This window comes from Hibiscus syriacus, unplaced genomic scaffold (assembly GCF_006381635.1).
Source record: "Hibiscus syriacus cultivar Baekdansim isolate YM2019G1 unplaced genomic scaffold, ASM638163v2 tig00110109_pilon, whole genome shotgun sequence".
NCBI lineage: Eukaryota > Viridiplantae > Streptophyta > Magnoliopsida > Malvales > Malvaceae > Hibiscus > Hibiscus syriacus.
Window position 1 is genome coordinate 1157698 of NW_024062593.1, and position 17711 is coordinate 1175408.

The 17711-nt window shown below is 29.4% G+C and overlaps 1 protein-coding gene and 1 pseudogene across 1 annotated transcript in view; both read left to right on the forward strand.

Annotated features, from left to right (window-relative positions):
• Positions 1-11231, forward strand: part of LOC120214980 (AP-1 complex subunit sigma-2) — a 37521-nt gene extending 26290 nt beyond the window's left edge. The window contains exons 6-7 of the mRNA XM_039212786.1: positions 10805-10891; positions 10982-11231. Of these exons, the coding sequence (XP_039068717.1) occupies positions 10805-10891; positions 10982-11053 (159 nt within the window). The 3' untranslated portion in view covers positions 11054-11231. The remainder of the gene's footprint in view (positions 1-10804; positions 10892-10981) is intronic.
• A 2021-nt stretch (positions 11232-13252) lies between these two features.
• On the forward strand, positions 13253-17053 carry LOC120214982 (annotated as a pseudogene).
• Positions 17054-17711: the final 658 nt, after the last annotated feature.

Here is a 17711-nt window from a genome sequence, read left to right on the forward strand (position 1 = left end):
CGTGATTTTTAAAAAATAAAATACATTAACTTATATATTTCTATTATATACTTTTTTTTTGAATGAAAGAGAGGAACAAATAACTTTAGCTAATACTAGCAAGCATCGAATCGTCTCGAAATTCCTGCTAAAACAAAGACATTACGGTCAATGGTGGATCCTGAAAATTGTGCAAGCCAGCAGGGAGGGACCAAGCAATATTGGTCATACGATCGGCCAAACGGTTGCTCTCACGAGGTGCGTATGTGAAACTCAAATTCCAGCTGCGTCCAATAAAGCGCCAAATATGTTGTAACATCGAAGAGACAGTCATGCTTCTCCTATTACCGGTAAGTAAATGAATGACTTGTTTACTATCCGATTTAACACAAACCGATTGCGACCCCATATTCAAAGGCTTGTTTACTGTCCGAGGTGTACCAGTTAAAGCACGAGTAGCATGTGCATGGGCAGCTCCCGATTTAAGTTGAATACTCTTGGGAAAGAACCGAGTAGCATGTCCACGAGTAGCATTATATACTTTAATTATTGTTATTTTTCAAATATTCGTAAGTTGACCGTGAGCAGAAAATCGAGTGTGTTTACACTATTGTTGGAAAATTTCAGTCCATAGAAAGAAACGTGAAAGACCATCCTACCTTATTGGAAATTTAGATATCAAGTCTCTGTCTCTCACATTGACGAAAAGCAAGAGGTAATTACCCAAGAATTTTCTATTGGAAAAAATGAATTAGGCTTAAGTTCCACAAAGTTTGCAGATATAGATGACGAGCTTGACATGTGATAAGATCAATTAATAATATATTTTATAATTATAAATATATTTTTTATAATGTAAAAAAAATACTCGCTTTGTTCCATAAAAAAACATCTCTTATTGATTTTTTAAAATTCAAAATTTTTAAACTTTAACCATGATTTTTTAAATATTTAAATTTTATAAAATATATATTTACAAACTATTTGATTGAAGTTTTCTAAAATATAACTTTACATATTTTTATCGATAATAAATTTTGAATCATAATGAATCAAAGTTAAAAAAATTGACCCAAAAAAAATCAATAATGGACATTTTTTTATGAGAAAGAGGGAATATTATTATTATATAATATTTGGATCATTATATCAAAAGATAATAATGATATTCACAGCTACAATCCAATGTATATATGATTTTTTTAAATAAATTCAGCGTCAATATAAGGTAGTAAATATTTAAATACTTTTAATATTTTGATAATAAACACTCATATTCTTATACATGTGGTACTTGAAATTAAAATTTCAAAATGTTTATTAAAATCCTTCAACTATTAAAATTTCTTGGTCAGTGTACATATGAATCATTTATGGATAAAATATTTATAAATTATACTTGCTTATCTGAATTACAAAATTTACATAATTTAAAAATATTTTAAAATAAAACTTAATTACAACATATTTTAAAAAATACATTAATATATTTTTATTTTAAACTTTAATTATTGTTATTTTTCAAATATTCTTAAGTAGACCGTCAGCAGATAACCTAATGTGTTCACACTATTGTTGGAAAATTTTCAGTCCATAGAAAGAAACGTGTCCTACCTTGTTGGAAATTTTGATATCAAGTCTTTGTCTTTCACATTGACGAAAAGCAAGAGGTAATTACCCAAGAATTTTCTATTGGAAAAAAATGAATTAGGTTTAAGGTCCACAAAGTTTTAGGAGGGGTGCTAAAAATATATCTTATTTCATTGACACGGTTTGTTAATTTATTGGTCTAAAATTTTTAAAATCAGATAATTAAAACAAATTATTCGACTGGGTCAGATGCTCGACCTGTGCTTTTTCTCGGGTTTGTATTATGTACTTTTAAGTTTTAATTTTTTAAATTTTTTTATTAATTTTTCGAAATGAGATTTGAAAGAAAAAATCACAATCGATATTAATATTTTTAATATTTTATTTTGGAAATAAAATTTAATATATATATATACATATTCAAAAAATTATCCTTATAACTAACTTCAAATCACTAATTTTTGTGTATGGATTGTGTGTATTATGAACTTTTTAAATTTTATGTATTTTCTATGTGATTTTTAAAAAAATAAAAAAAATATGAACAAAGTATCCGGATTTAACAGACCGAGTCACGGGCCGTAAAATATACTACCCGGAGAATCAAATACCCAATATTCCGAGTACCCGAATTTGAACCCTTATTTTCCAGATCTAGAAAAACAAATAAGTTAAAAAAAACTCATTAAAATTTCAAATAGTGAAACTAAATTTATATTTTATTTAAATAAAAATTATATATATATATTGAAATTTTAAAATATTTTTAATAAGTTTTTTTATATAAATATTTGAATTTTCAACACAAGCATTCGTATTCAACAATTAAATTTCATATATTGGAAGTGTTGGGTCTCATTGTAAATTCCTTAAGAAATATCATTCGAACATGAGAATGTAATTCTTTTAATTCTATGTACCAAATTAATAATGAATATAAATGTAAAAATATCAAGATATTGATGACGAGCTTGACTTGTGATAAGATCAACTAATAATACTTTCATATATTTTATAATTATAAATATATTTTTTATAATCTAAGAAAAAATACTCGTTTTCTTTCATAAAAAATATCTCTTATTGATTTTTTAAAAGTCAAATTTTTTTAACTTTGACTACGTTTATTTTAAATATTTAAATTTTATAAAATATATATTTGCAAACTACTTAATTGAAGGTTTCTAAAATATATTTTTACATATTTTTATTAATAATAAATTTTGAATCATAATTAGTCAAAGTTTAAAAAAGTTGACCCAAAAAAATCAATAATGGATATTTTTATGGGAAAGAAAGAGTATTATTATTCTATAATATTTGGATCATTATATCAAAAGATAATAATGCTATTCACCGCTACAATCCATTGTATATATGATTTTTTTAAATAAATTCAGAGTCAATATAAGGTAGTAAATATTTAAATATTTTTAATTTTTTGATAATAAATACTCATATTCTTGTATATGTAATACTCAAACTTAAAATCTCAAGAAATAACAACAAATCATTCAACTATTAAAATTACTTGTCAATGCACATATGAATCATTCATATTAAGGTTATGGATAAAATAATTCTTCGACACCAATATCTCAAAAAAAATCCAATGCATTATCTGAGTATTGTTTCTGTGAATATAAGGTAATATATATTTAAAGACTCCTAATTATTTGACAATAAATATTTATATGTTTTTTTATATGTGATACTGAAACTCAAAACCTCAAGGGATAATAACAAATCTCTTAATCACTAATATTGCTTAATTTATGTATATAAGAATCATCCATATTAAGGTTTTGGATAAAATATTTAGAATTTATACATGCTTATCTGAATTATAAATTTAAATAATTTACTATTATTTTAAAAATAAAACTTAATTATATAAAAAATATATTTTTTTAAAAACAAAATATCTTTCATCAAGAGAAAGACCTTAAAAAATTCCCCACAATTCCGAATCCAAAGTTGAACATTTCTTAACCGTTTTGGAAAAACCTTCAATCCATCTTCTATCATGGTTTCGAGTTAGACCACCACAATTTGCATAACCATCATTATTATTACGAAAGCTTTCATTTGGCGGACACTGCCACCTAACATTGCGATTCACAGGCGTTGTCCGAGGTGTACCAGTTAAGCACGAGTAGCATGTGGATGGGCAGCTCCCGATTTAAGTTGAATACTCTTGGGAAAGAACCGAGTAGTAGCATGTGCACGAGTAGCATTATATTCTTTAATTATTGTTATTTTTTAAATATTCGTAAGTAGATCGTGAGCAGATAACTGAGTGTGTTTACACTATTGTTGGAAAATTTTCAGTCCATAGAAAGAAACGTGATAGAGCATTCTACCTTGTTGGAAATTTTGATGTAAAGTCTTTGTCTCTCATATTGACGAAAAGCAAGAGGTAATTACTCTTATATTGGAAAAAAGAGAATTAGGCTTAAGTTCCACGAAGTTTTCAGATATTGATGACGAGCTTGACATGTGATAAGATTAACTAATAATACTTTCATATATCCCATAGAGAAAACGTTGACCCATTCTTAGCTCACCTATGTCGTATGCTTTTGTGGCCAATATTGTTAACCCATTCTATACTACAACGAAAGGGACCATCCCTCATGTTTCCCAGAAATTCATTCATCATTAAGGCTCCACTCATACTTACATAAATTAGATATTTTAAAAAATTACAATATAATTGACTTGATAAAGAAAAAAAAACCTAAAAGAAAAGTGAAGTTATAGAGTGGAGTATAGACTTACAGGCACATCTAATTCTTAAAGAAATATTTTTCTTCGGTTAACTTTTGATTGGAAGTAAAAAAGTTTTCTTGGAATAGGGTTGTTATCTCTTATAAATGAATTTAGGGTTACAAATATTCTTGTATTTTTTATTTTTAACATTTAATAAATACTTTATTTACACGTCATTTTAAAAAAATAAATTACACGAACTTATATATTTATATTATATACTTCTTTTTTGAATGAAAGAGAGGAACAAATAACTTTAGCTAATACTAGCAAGCATCGAATCATCCCAAAATTCCTGCTAAAACAAAGACATTAAGGTCAATGGTGGATCCTGAAAAATGTGCAAGCCAGCAGGGAGGGACCAAGCAATATTGGTCATACGATCGGCCAAACGGTTGCTCTCACGAGGTGCGTATGAGAAACTCAAATTCCAGCTGCGTCCAATAAAGCGCCAAATATGCTGTAACATCGAAGAGATAGTCATTCCTCTCCTATTACCGGTAAGTAAATGAATGACTTGTTTACTATCCGATTTAACACAAACCGATTGCAACCCCATATTCAATGGCTTGTTTACTGTCCGAGGTGTACCAGTTAAAGCACTAGTAGCATGTGCATGGGCAGCTCCCGATTTAAGTTGAATACTCTTGGGAAAGAACCGAGTAGCATGTGCACGACTAGCATTATATACTTTAATTATTGTTATTTTTCAAATATTCGTAAGTAGATTGTTGGAAAATTTCAGTCCATGGAAAGAAACGTGATAGAGCATCCTACCTTGCTGGAAATTTTGATATCAAGTCTTTGTCTCTCAGGTTGACGAAAAAGCAAGAGGTAATTACCCAATAATTTTCTATTGGAAAGAAAAGGGAATTAGGCTTAAGTTCCAAGAAGTTTCCAGATATTAATGACGAGCTTGACATGTGATAAGATCAACTAATAATATATTTTATAATTATAAATATTTTTACAATAAAAAAAATACTCGCTCTGTTCCATAAAAAATGTCTCTTATTGATTTTTTAAAAGTTAAATTTTTTAAACTTTAACCATGATTTTTTAAATATTTAAATTTTATAAAATATATTTACAAATTACTTGATTGAAGGTTTCTAAAATATAGTTTTACATATTTTATCAATAATAAATTTTGAATCATAATTAGTCAAAGTTTAAAAAAATTAACCCAAAATATCAATAATATACATTTTTTATGATAAAGAGAAAATATTATTATTCTATAATATTTGGATCATTATATCAAAAGATAATAATGATATTCACCGCTACAATCCAATGTATATGTGATTTTTTTAAATAAATTCAGAGTCAATATAAGGTTGTAAATATTTAAATATTTTTAATCTTTTTGATAATAAACACTCATACTCTTATACATATGGTACTTGAACTTAAAATTTCAAAATATTTATTAAAATCCTTCAACTATTAAAATTTCTTGGTCAGTGTACATATGAATCATTTATGGATAAAATATTTATAAATTATATTTGCTTATTCGAATTTACAAAATTTACATAATTTAAAAATATTTTAAAAATAGAACTTAAGTATAAAATATTTAAAACAATACATGAACTTATGTATTTCTATTATATACTTTAATTATTGTTATTATTCAAATATTCGTAAGTAGACCGTGAGCAGAGAACCGAGTGTGTTTACACTATTGTTAGAAAATTTCCAGTCCATAAAAAGAAACGTGTCCTACCTTGTTGGAAATTTTGATATCAAGTCTTTGTCTCTCACATGGACGAAAATCAAGTGGTAATTACCCAATAATTTTCTATTGGAAAAAAAATGAATTAGGCTTAAGGTCCACGAAGTTTTTGGAGGGTGCTAAAAAATATCTGATTTTATTGACGCGGTTTGTTGATCTATTAGTCCAAAATTTAAAAAATCAGATAATTAAAAGAAGTTATTCGACCAGGTAAGATACTCGACTTGATTTTTCTCGGGTAGGTGGGTTGGTTTCGGACTGAATTTTTTTATAACTGGGTATCCGACCCAATCTAGTAATTTTAATATATATATATATATATATATATTATTAGTTTAAATTATATTTTTATTTTTGGTTCCTTAATATTTTTACCTTAAAATTAAATTTAAATCTCTAAATTCTTTTTAGGTTTGTATTATGTACTTTAAAGTTTTAATTTTTTTTATTTTTTTTATTAATTTGTCGAAATGAGATTTGAAAGAAAAAATCATGATCAATATTAATATTTTTAATATTTTATTTTGGAAATAAAATTTAATATATATACATATATATATATTCAAAAAAATTATCCTTATAAGTAACTTCAAATCACTATTTTTTGTGTATGGATTGTGTGTATTATGAACATTTTAAATTTTATGTATTTTCTATGTGATTTAAAAAAAAAACAAAATATGAACAAAGTATCCGGATTTAACAGACCGAGTCACGGGCCAAAAAATATACTACCCGGAGAATTGGATACCCAGTATTCTGAGTACCCGAATTTGAACCCGTATTTTTCAGATCTAGAAAAACAAATAAGTTTTTTTTTTAAAAATAAACTCATTAAAATTTCAAATAGTGAAATTAAATTTATATTTTATTTAAATAAACATTTAATATATATATATATATTGAAATTTTAAAATAATTTTAATAAGTTTTTTTTTATATAAATATTTGAATTTTCAACACAAACATTCGTATTCAACAATTAAATTTCATATATTTGGAGTGTTGGGTCTCATTGTAAATTCCTTAAGAAATTTCGTTCGAACATGAGAATGTAATTCTTTTAATTCTATGTACCAAATTAATAATGAATATAAATGTAAAAATATCAAGATATTGATGACGAGCTTGACTTGTGATAAGATCAACTAATAATACTTTCATATATTTTATAATTATAAATATATTTTTTAATATCTAAGAAAAAAATACTCACTCTCTTTCATAAAAAATATCTCTTATTAATTTTTTAAAGGTCAAAATTTTTAAACTTTGAGTATGATTATTTTAAATATTTAAATTTTATAAAATATATATTTGTAAACTACTTGATTGAAGGTTTCTAAAATATATTTTTACATATTTTTATCAATAATAAATTCTGAATCATAATTAGTCAAAGTTTAAAAAAATGACCAAAAAAAATCAACGATAGACATTTTTTTATGGGAAAGAAATAGTATTATTATTCTATAATATTTGGATCATTGTATCAAAAGACAATAATGCTATTCACCGCTACAATCCAATGTATATATGTTTTTTTAAAAATAAATTCAGAGTCAATATAAGGTATTAAATATTTTAATATTTTTAATATTTTGATAATAAACACTCATATTCTTGTATACGTAGTACTCGAACTTAAAATCTCAAAAAATAACAAAAAATACTTCAACTATTAAAATTACTTGGTCAGTGCACATATGAATCATTCATATTAAGGTTATGGATAAAATATTTATAATTTATACTTGCTTATCTGAATTATAAAATTTACATAATTTAAAAATCTTTTAAAAATAAAACTTAATTATAAAATATTTAAAAAAAATTATTTAATGAACAATGATTCGAGCTTTTGTAAAAGGCTGAAAAGGCAAAGAAAATAAAAGTTTGGGACCGTGAACCGACCTAATTCGACCGTGACCGGCCCTAATTCCCAGTGCAAGACATTGGGCCATCTGTTGCTTCTCATACTGGGCTAGATCATTATATACGCCAACTCAAAACCCAAACATGCATCATCCGCTTCCATTTTTTTTAGAAATATACATTTGAGTATTTATATTTGATTTTAAATTTAATTTATTATTTACATTTGAGTATTTACATTCGATTTAAATCAAAAAGCCAAGTTTAAATACTGACTTGAATAAAAAGAGTTCATGTATGAAATTGAACATTAAAGTAAAGTTTGGGTACTGAAATATATTTACCACTTTTAATGGAGTAGAAAAATTGTTCAAATATAAATATAAAATCGCGTCGCAGCAGCACCAGAAATCCGAATCGGGATACCGGTGTCTGAGCTTTCGGAGAATCCAGATTTTCATTTTTGACTTTTCTTTCGGCTATTATCAAGGATGGTACGTAACTCGCCTTTCATACTTTGATCTTGTTATTAAGATTGTTCGGTGATTTTGTTATGTGATCTGTTTTCGATCTTTCTTTAATGCAAAGCATGGATCTGTATTTTTCTTGCTCATAGACGCTGTTTAAGCTTTTGATTCTGTGAATCATGATTTTTATTACTATTTTATGATCATATTTCTCGAATTTAAGCTTTGCCCTTGTCGTTTCTCTTCGGATCTGCTACTTGATTGTGCAGAAATTTTGTTTTGTGTTTTTGATATTGTTTGTTCACTGTAAATATTCCATTTTGACAGTTGTAGTTCACTGTAAATGATTCATTTTGATAGTTCTTCTAATTTATTGTTAGATCCGGCTTATTTCATCTTTTTTTTAAATCATATTCCATCGTACTTAAGCATTTCTGTTTAATGTTTGCCTTGGAATTTTGGAATATTCGAGTTTGACGACAAAATTCTGGTCATATCTATAATTTTTCTGTTTGATAAAACCTTATTGTTTTAATGGTTTCACTTTTCATTGAGACATTAATCATATTGTTTCTCCCTGGGTGGAAACTGTAAGGTTATTATTGATATGAAGGAAAGGCCATTCTTTATACTTTAGCTGTTGAATTTTTTTTCCATGAAGAAGCATGCTAAGAGGATGGCCAAAGCCTCATGTTACTAGTCGACTGATGTAACTACAAATTCACATAGATCGCATTATGTGCTTGAATTTATGACTTATTGAGGATCGGCTTTGGTTCTCATAGTGCGAGCAAAAAATGGTTTTATGTTAGTTTTGGGATCTGATTATCACAGTGATATATATATAGTCACACATATGTTGTTCTAGTTTTACTCAGTTATCATTGTTTATTTCCACTTTAGAAACCTAAAATGAAGATTCATTTTTTCGGTTGTTGACTTGTTATATTGCTAGTATCTGTAACCTATAATAAGCCTCTTTTGTGTTTCAGATTCACTTTGTACTTTTAATTAGCCGACAAGGGAAAGTTAGGTTGACAAAATGGTATTCTCCTTATTCTCAGAAGGAGAGAACAAAGGTATGACTAGCACATTTTATTAATTGCATTGATTAGATTTTTGAAGTTTGCACTTCAAGGAAAATTACTTTATAATTATAAGATTCTGGTGCATTTTTCTTTATCTTTAGTACTTTGTTGATGCTCTTTCTGAAGTCGGTCTTGTCTTTGTTATATTAATGCTTTATGAAATGCATTTTGAGAAGGTTATCCGTGAGCTCAGTGGAGTGATTCTCTCAAGAGGGCCCAAACTCTGTAATTTTGTGGATTGGAGAGGGTTTAAAGTTGTTTACAAAAGGTGATACTACTATCTGTTAGTGAGTCTACTTTTATGAGGAATCTAATTTACCATTTCAGAGATTTATCAACCGAGTTTGGATAATATGCAGATATGCTAGTCTTTACTTCTGCATGTGCATTGACCAGGATGACAATGAATTAGAGGTTCTAGAAATCATTCATCATTTTGTTGAGATACTTGATCGATACTTGGCAGTGTGAGTAAACTTAAACAAGACTTTTCATTGAATTATTAACATTCCAGTATGTTTTCTATGATTGTGAATTAATTTATATCCAGGTCTGTGAATTGGACTTGATCTTCAACTTCCATAAGGTACAATTATTATGCTTGTCATGTACCTGTTGTTAGGTCTCTTCCTCTTCTTTTCAGAGCAGTTTAAATCTAAATCCTTGTGTTTTATGTAAATTATGCTCTCGTCATGTACTCTTTAGCAACAGTTATCCTCCTACTCCAGAACCACTCCATTCTTCTCATTCTTTAACATACCATCCATATCCTCCATTTGTATTTAGTTAAAGCATAAACTCTAAATCTCCATACTCCCATACCAGTGTGTCTCTTGATTTTATCCAGTCTCAACTCAACTATCCTAAAGAAGCACAAAGCATTCATCTTTTGAATTGATTCCAGTCAATTGAGGGTTTGTAGACCGTTTTCTTCATGTATGGCACCATAATTTTTCCTACTTTCCAGATAAATACCCCCCGAAATTGTTATCCTTATGGTGGCATGTTAACCATGTTGTTGAGGAAAGGCATTTCAACCCCCCTCATATTTTCGTAAAAATTGTAGTACTTCTGAGATTATGAAATCTTTCTTCTTCATGATTCAGAGAACAAGCATTTACATGAGAGTTCTTTTAGAACAAAAGTTGTTCATGTTAGCAAAGTATTGCTTCCATTTTTAGAACAAAATGTGGTTTCTGAAAATAGGAGGGTAAATAGCATTATTAAGGATTATAGATCATTGATGTTAATAGAGTCTTTGAATAACACTTTACTTCCATTTGACATTGAAGGCCTACTATATATTGGATGAACTCTTGCTTGCCGGCGAACTTCAAGAGTCAAGCAAGAAAACTGTTGCACGTTTAATAGCTGCGCAGGTAGAAACTTTACCTTCCATCGTAAAACATCTTGCATGTCGGGTGTCGTAATTTCAGATTTTCTGAGACAACTGCTTCGTTGAACCATAGGATTCATTGGTGGAGACGGCAAAAGAACAGGCGAGTTCCATTAGCAACATAATTGCACAGGCCACAAAGTAGTTTATGACCGGATTGTCATTCGTCTTTCGAGTTGATTTTGGTGTATCATCTGTTTTCTGAATTTCATCTTGGAGAACTTAATTTCATGTTTATGATTGTAGATTTGGGACTGGGTTTTGGGGTAGAATTGATCACACACATAATCATATATCAAGTATGTATATGGTCTTGCATTTGAGCTTCAAGCGTTCATTTGTTGGCTCACATATTATATCATGCGTGTTTTTTAAAATAATTTTTTAAAAAATTTAAAAACAAAATATATTTTCTAATAAAAAATAATTTAAAAATCTCAAATCTTACAAACTTAATGCTTAAAACACTTAATATTCGCATGAATCTTAAAATCTAAAAATGAGTTTCGGTTTAAGATTGAAGTTTTAAATAGAAAAGTATCGAATTAAAGCAAATTCGCTGGTCGATGTATCAATAGAAAACTTGTTGCAAGGACAAATTGATAGGTTTGTTTGAGAAGTTATAAAAAAATTCTCACTTAAGTACAAAATAAAAACGTTCGAGTAAAGGGTATTATGGCTATCGATACTTTTGGATTTCTGGTGCAGGTTTTTTTTATTGTTTTTTTTCTTAGTATGTGGTTCTACCGGATTTCTTGGATGTTAGCTTTTTCGATGTTTTGTTTCTTTGTTCGTGTATGTTGCATTTTGTTGGTTTTTAAAGCAGTTAAAGGGGGTTCGTTTTTTATTCGTTTACTTTGGATATTTTCCAAATTTTCCTTCTCTATGTTTGGTGTTTAGGGATGTTGTAGTGATTCACCTTTGTATGTCGTTGTCTCCATTGTTCACGTTCTTGCTCATTAAGTTGTCATTGATTGTTTATCGTTATATTTTGTTTGTGATAGTCATGAATGTATTAGTTAAGTATGTATATGACAAGACATTATTATTTATGTTTTATTTTATTAATGAATACATCACCGTACTACTTAAAAAGAAAGAAAGACACATTCGAGTAACATAAAGATAGAAGAAAATGGTAAAATGAAGAGTAAAATATTATGATTTTTATTCAAAACAAATGAAATATTATCTAGCGATAAAATTAAAAATATATATTAAAGATTCAATAAAAATAAACAAATGAATAAATCTAGACAAATCAATTAAGAGAAATTAGTTAAGCTAGTCTATTAATATTTTTATTTTTATTACTTTATTGTTTTAAAATATTAATTTTTTTTTGAAAGATAGATAATGATATTATTATTGACGTGACATAATTTTATGATTCTCATTATTAAAAAGTTAACACGATTATTCAGTGTTAAAACAATGAATAAAATTTAAGTTTGAGTACCAACTTGAGAGAATGTGATATTTTGAAAATGACACTCAAATCTACCACATAAAGAGAAAGTGTAAAAGATCAAATGCATTTTCGAAACCATTCTTTTTTTTTAAAAAAAAAGTGATTTTTATTAAATAATGTCACATTGCTCGGGTAATTAAGCACTTTTTATTTCTTTCTTTTAAATTAAATATAGAAATAAAAATTATAATTTAACCATTTTTACTATAGACAAAGAGATTAAATTATTAAAACTATTCATTTTCATATAAACAGTTTTAATATCACGTCTTCTAATTGTATTTATGTTTTCGAATGAATAAAATTAAAATTTAATTTTTAGACTTTTGTTATAATCTTTATATTTATTTTAGTTATTAAAAATCATTATCAATTTAAAATAATTCTTATATATTTATAATATTTTGTTATTTTTAGGATATATATAATTTTAGAATTTTTAAATAATTTAATGGTAACTAGTGTTATTAATGACAATTACATTTGCAAAAAAAAATTGATTATGATTTTATAAATTATAAGTTTAATTGATCTATAATTGAAAGAGAATCCAATTGATTTTGAGTATAATTATAAGGGTTAAAAAATAAATTTAATTTTTTGTAGAAGAATTTTTTTTTCAAAATTAAATTGGCATTCTATTAATATATAATACTTATCTTACTCAAAGAATTAAATAATTATATAGATGTAGATGTAGATGTATTTGTACGCACGTATATATACTACTTGAAATTTACATCATAATCCTTGATATTTTCATTCCAAGTTTCCTACGCATCAAACTTTCTAGAAATTACATTGAAGTCCTTTTCGAACCGGTTTAGTTTGGACCGTTCGGCATAAAATAAAAATAAAAAACCACTTCTCTTTAACTTCAAATACCGTTTATTGCACTGATCAAATCTCTCTTCTTCTGCACATTGATTCCCTCATCAAATCTCCTTCTCATAAGACTTCAACGGTTTAACCGTTGTTCTGAAGCAACGAAGGTGAAAGAAAAACACCCTTTAATACCTCTTCTGTAGGTAAGAACAGCATTGTTTTAATTCTGGGTTTTGCTTAAAAACGGTTGATATCTTTGGTTCCAAGTTCTATCGTCAAATCCAGTCAATTTGTTCTTTTTTTCTTCTCTTTTTTAACTGTCGTTGATTTCCCAGTTTTGTTTCCCTTCGTCGATGTGTGTTTGTTTGTTTATTTGAACTTTGAAGCATGGGATGATGACTTGTTCTTGCCTCTGTTCAATGTCTAAATGCTTGTTTTGCTCATCAATGTTATGAAAAATATTGGCTTTATTCTGGGTGTTTATTGATGTGATTGTGGTTACGAATCCAACTTTGTTTTTTTTTTCTGCTCTTGTCGTTAATTTTGTTTGTTATTTATGAAAATCATGTAAATTAATTTTTTTTTTGCCTTGGTAAATCTGGTGAATGTTGGGGTTATTGTTTTGCGACCTTCACATGTTTGTATGCTTGAATGGAGCGAAATGAGTGTAGTTCTTCTTCAATTCTTTGTTTTTGGGATGTTAATTGAGTGTGGTTTGTTTATTTTATCAGTGAATCTAATTAGGATTTTGTTTTTTAGAGCAGGAGAAAAGTTAAGAGAGGAAACTTAGATTTGAATTTCAATCGTCCAAAGCTTATTGTTTGATGGAAACCGGAGGGAATTCGTTACCTTCTGGAGCTGATGGCGTGAAGAGAAAGGTGTGCTATTTCTATGACCCGGAGGTGGGGAACTATTATTATGGCCAAGGTCACCCTATGAAGCCTCACAGAATTCGAATGACTCATGCCCTTCTAGCACACTATGGGCTGCTTCAGCATATGCAAGTTCACAAGCCCTTCCCTGCTAGGGATCGGGATCTTTGTCGCTTCCATGCTGATGACTATGTGAACTTTCTCCGCAGTGTAACACCCGAAACACAGCAAGATCAGCTCAGACAGCTCAAGCGCTTTAATGTCGGTGAAGATTGTCCCGTCTTTGATGGCCTTTACTCCTTCTGTCAAACTTATGCAGGTGGCTCCGTTGGTGGTGCTGTCAAATTAAACCATGGTCCATGTGACATTGCCATTAACTGGGCTGGTGGCCTGCATCATGCAAAAAAGTGTGAGGCGTCGGGCTTTTGCTATGTCAATGATATAGTCCTTGCAATTCTGGAACTTCTTAAGCAGCATCAGGTATATGTTCAAAACCTAATTTCCTTGTACTTTTTCTATCAGTCTTTTCTTCACTGATTTAGGCATTTTTTTGTTTGTTTTTTGTGCATGAGTAAACTCTTCATAACGAAAGCAATATCTAATTATTTCCTTCTTGTACCGATCTTATCCTGTTCAATATGATATGTCTTGACCTGAATGACTGGTTTAACTCCTAGGGTCTAGGGATTTTTGTTTCTGCATGGGAAACAGTTTCTTATGGAATAGTCTGTCATTGATAACGCTTTTCCTTTATCTTTCTTGTAGCGTGTTCTATATGTCGATATTGATATCCACCATGGAGATGGTGTGGAGGAGGCATTTTATACAACTGACAGGGTCATGACTGTTTCTTTTCATCAATTTGGAGATTATTTTCCCGGTACGGGTGATATACGTGATATCGGATATTCAAAAGGGAAATACTATTCCCTCAATGTTCCTTTGGATGATGGGATTGATGACGAGAGTTATCATTACTTGTTTAAGCCAATCATCGGTAAAGTTATGGAAGTTTTTAAGCCTGGTGCTGTGGTTCTTCAATGTGGTGCTGACTCTCTCTCTCTGGAGATAGGTTGGGGTGTTTCAATCTTTCAATCAAGGGTCATGCAGAGTGTGTTAAATTTATGAGATCATTCAATGTCCCGTTGTTGCTTCTAGGTGGCGGCGGGTATACCATTCGGAATGTTGCTCGCTGTTGGTGCTACGAGGTAAGCCAACCTAACACTTTTTCAATTGAATAATATATACTGATCGGTTTAAGTGATTGGCCTACCGATTGTTTTATCAAATGTTAATACACTGTAAAGGTGACTTTTAGGTCAATGTTTCTACTCCTTCCTCCTCAGCCTTCACTCATAATTCATCTTTATCCCTATATATATGTAAACACTTCATAGTTTTTGTACTTCGAAATGACACGCAAAAGGTATTAAATTTCATCAGAAGACATTAGACATCGGTACTAGATTTATCGAATACTATTTATAATTTGCTTGTGGTGGGTTACTTTGTTAATGTGAGCAGACAGGAGTTGCATTTGGAATGGAAGTTGACGACAAGATGCCTCAACACGAGTATTATGAGTATTTCGGTCCAGATTATACTCTTCATGTTGCCCCTAGTAACATGGAAAACAAAAACTCGTGCCGGTTACTTGAAGAAATTCGTAATAGGCTACTCGACAATCTCTCAAAGCTTCAGCATTCGCCAAGTGTCCATTTTCAAGAAAGGCCACCTGATACGGAGCTTCCTGAGGTGTGTTCCGCCGCTACTTATTTATAGGAATTTTGCCATACCGGAGGAAATTTATGACATTTTCCATTCTAAGTTTTTCAATGTTTCCCAGAATTGCATGTGCTTTTATCATGTATCCATGGTAGGCATTGCACATTTTGCTTAAATGTATTTCCTTTCTATGTTCGGGACATTAGACATTCACGACTGCCTTCTTAGACAACTAAAGCGTTTCGTAAAGTGGGTTATTTTGCTCGAATCTGAGAAAACAATTGTGCTATATGTTTCTTTTGGAGCAGAAATCGTCTTTATTCTGCCAGTGTAACGTAACTGGTTGTAGTTTGCATCGATACATTTCCTTCAGTTTCTTGATGTTGCACGTTAGCTTCATATCAACTTTGCCCTCAGACTTGGTTTCTTTTTATTCATATTATTCAGGCTGATGAAGATCAGGATGATGGAGATGAAAGATGGGACTCTGATTCAGACATGGACGTTGACGAGGACCGGTATTTATCTTTCTTTATTCCTTTTCCTTTTTTCGGGTTTTACTCCCCCAACCGTTTCTGATTGCATTCTACTTTCGTCTTTGCGGTTCACTCATCACATTTATTCAGTAAGCTCATTCCAAGTAGAGTAAAGAGAGAAGTGATCGGATCAGATACGAAGGATCCGGTACGCTCTATGTTACGATGTCGGATTTCATGATTGTGAGATTTAGGCATTTATGACGTGATTCATTTATTTTCTTTATTTCGACGGAAAACTTTTACCGGCTTTATATTCTCTCCGCAGGTCCAAAAAGGAACACTTGAGCAAGCTAGAGGATCTGTGACAGATGAGACTGTAAGTACTAATATGAACTTCTGGGACATAACTCAACCATAACGCACCTTTGCATTCCTATCCGATGTTTGGATCCGTTTTTCGACACATACTCATATCCAAGACTCGCTCGAGTCCGAGAATATCATATATAACTCAACCACATTCGGAAACTGATACGACAACTCTGAAAGGTTGTGTCGATGCTGGTTTTTTTCAGGGTGTAGATGTCAGTCCAATGCCGATTGATGAACCAACCGTGAAAGTCGAGTACGAAACAAAAATAAATCATCCGATCAGATGTACCGGAAGACCGAAGCAAAACCGTCTCCTTCGGGTACTGGATGTATTTCGTGCCATTTCGTTTTATCAAACGTTATAAGATCTCATGTTCATGGATAAGTCTAAAGTTGTACAATGCACGAAGAACTGAAAACGATTTGGATTTATATTATAGCTTCTTCAAGTTGTACATCATACAGTTTAAGTGTTGATTACCAAAGTTTCGAATTGAAGTTCAAACAATTTAAGATTAGTTGATGCAGTCTATGTTGTTTCGAATCTTCAGTTTTTTCTTTAAAATAAGTATATCGAGTTATTTGAGTAGATTTGAATTTGCAAAGTTCAAATAACCGAAAATTTGTGGTTTAGTTTCTTAAATTTGTATTTTGTTCAATTTGATCCCAAAGTTATCTCTTTGTAACTTTTTTTCTCATCAATTCATTGATTCCTTTGATATTCACATTATCCTTAAATTTCTTTTTCAAAAAAAATAATATCATGAATATATTATACAATTTTAAATCATATTTGATATATTAAATAATATTACACTTTGTGTATATTATTTAATATATTATAAATATAAAAATATATTATAAATCTTACATCTAAAGAAATATAAAAATATGTGTATATATTGATTAGAGTAGGATGGTCATGAGTTGGGTTGACTTTTTGATTTATTCAAACTTGACCTAAAAATTAAACCTATTTAACGGCACTCGAATTAGGTTTAAGAGGATTTCACCTGATATGAAATTTAATACAATTTTAAGGTAAAAAATTACACTCAA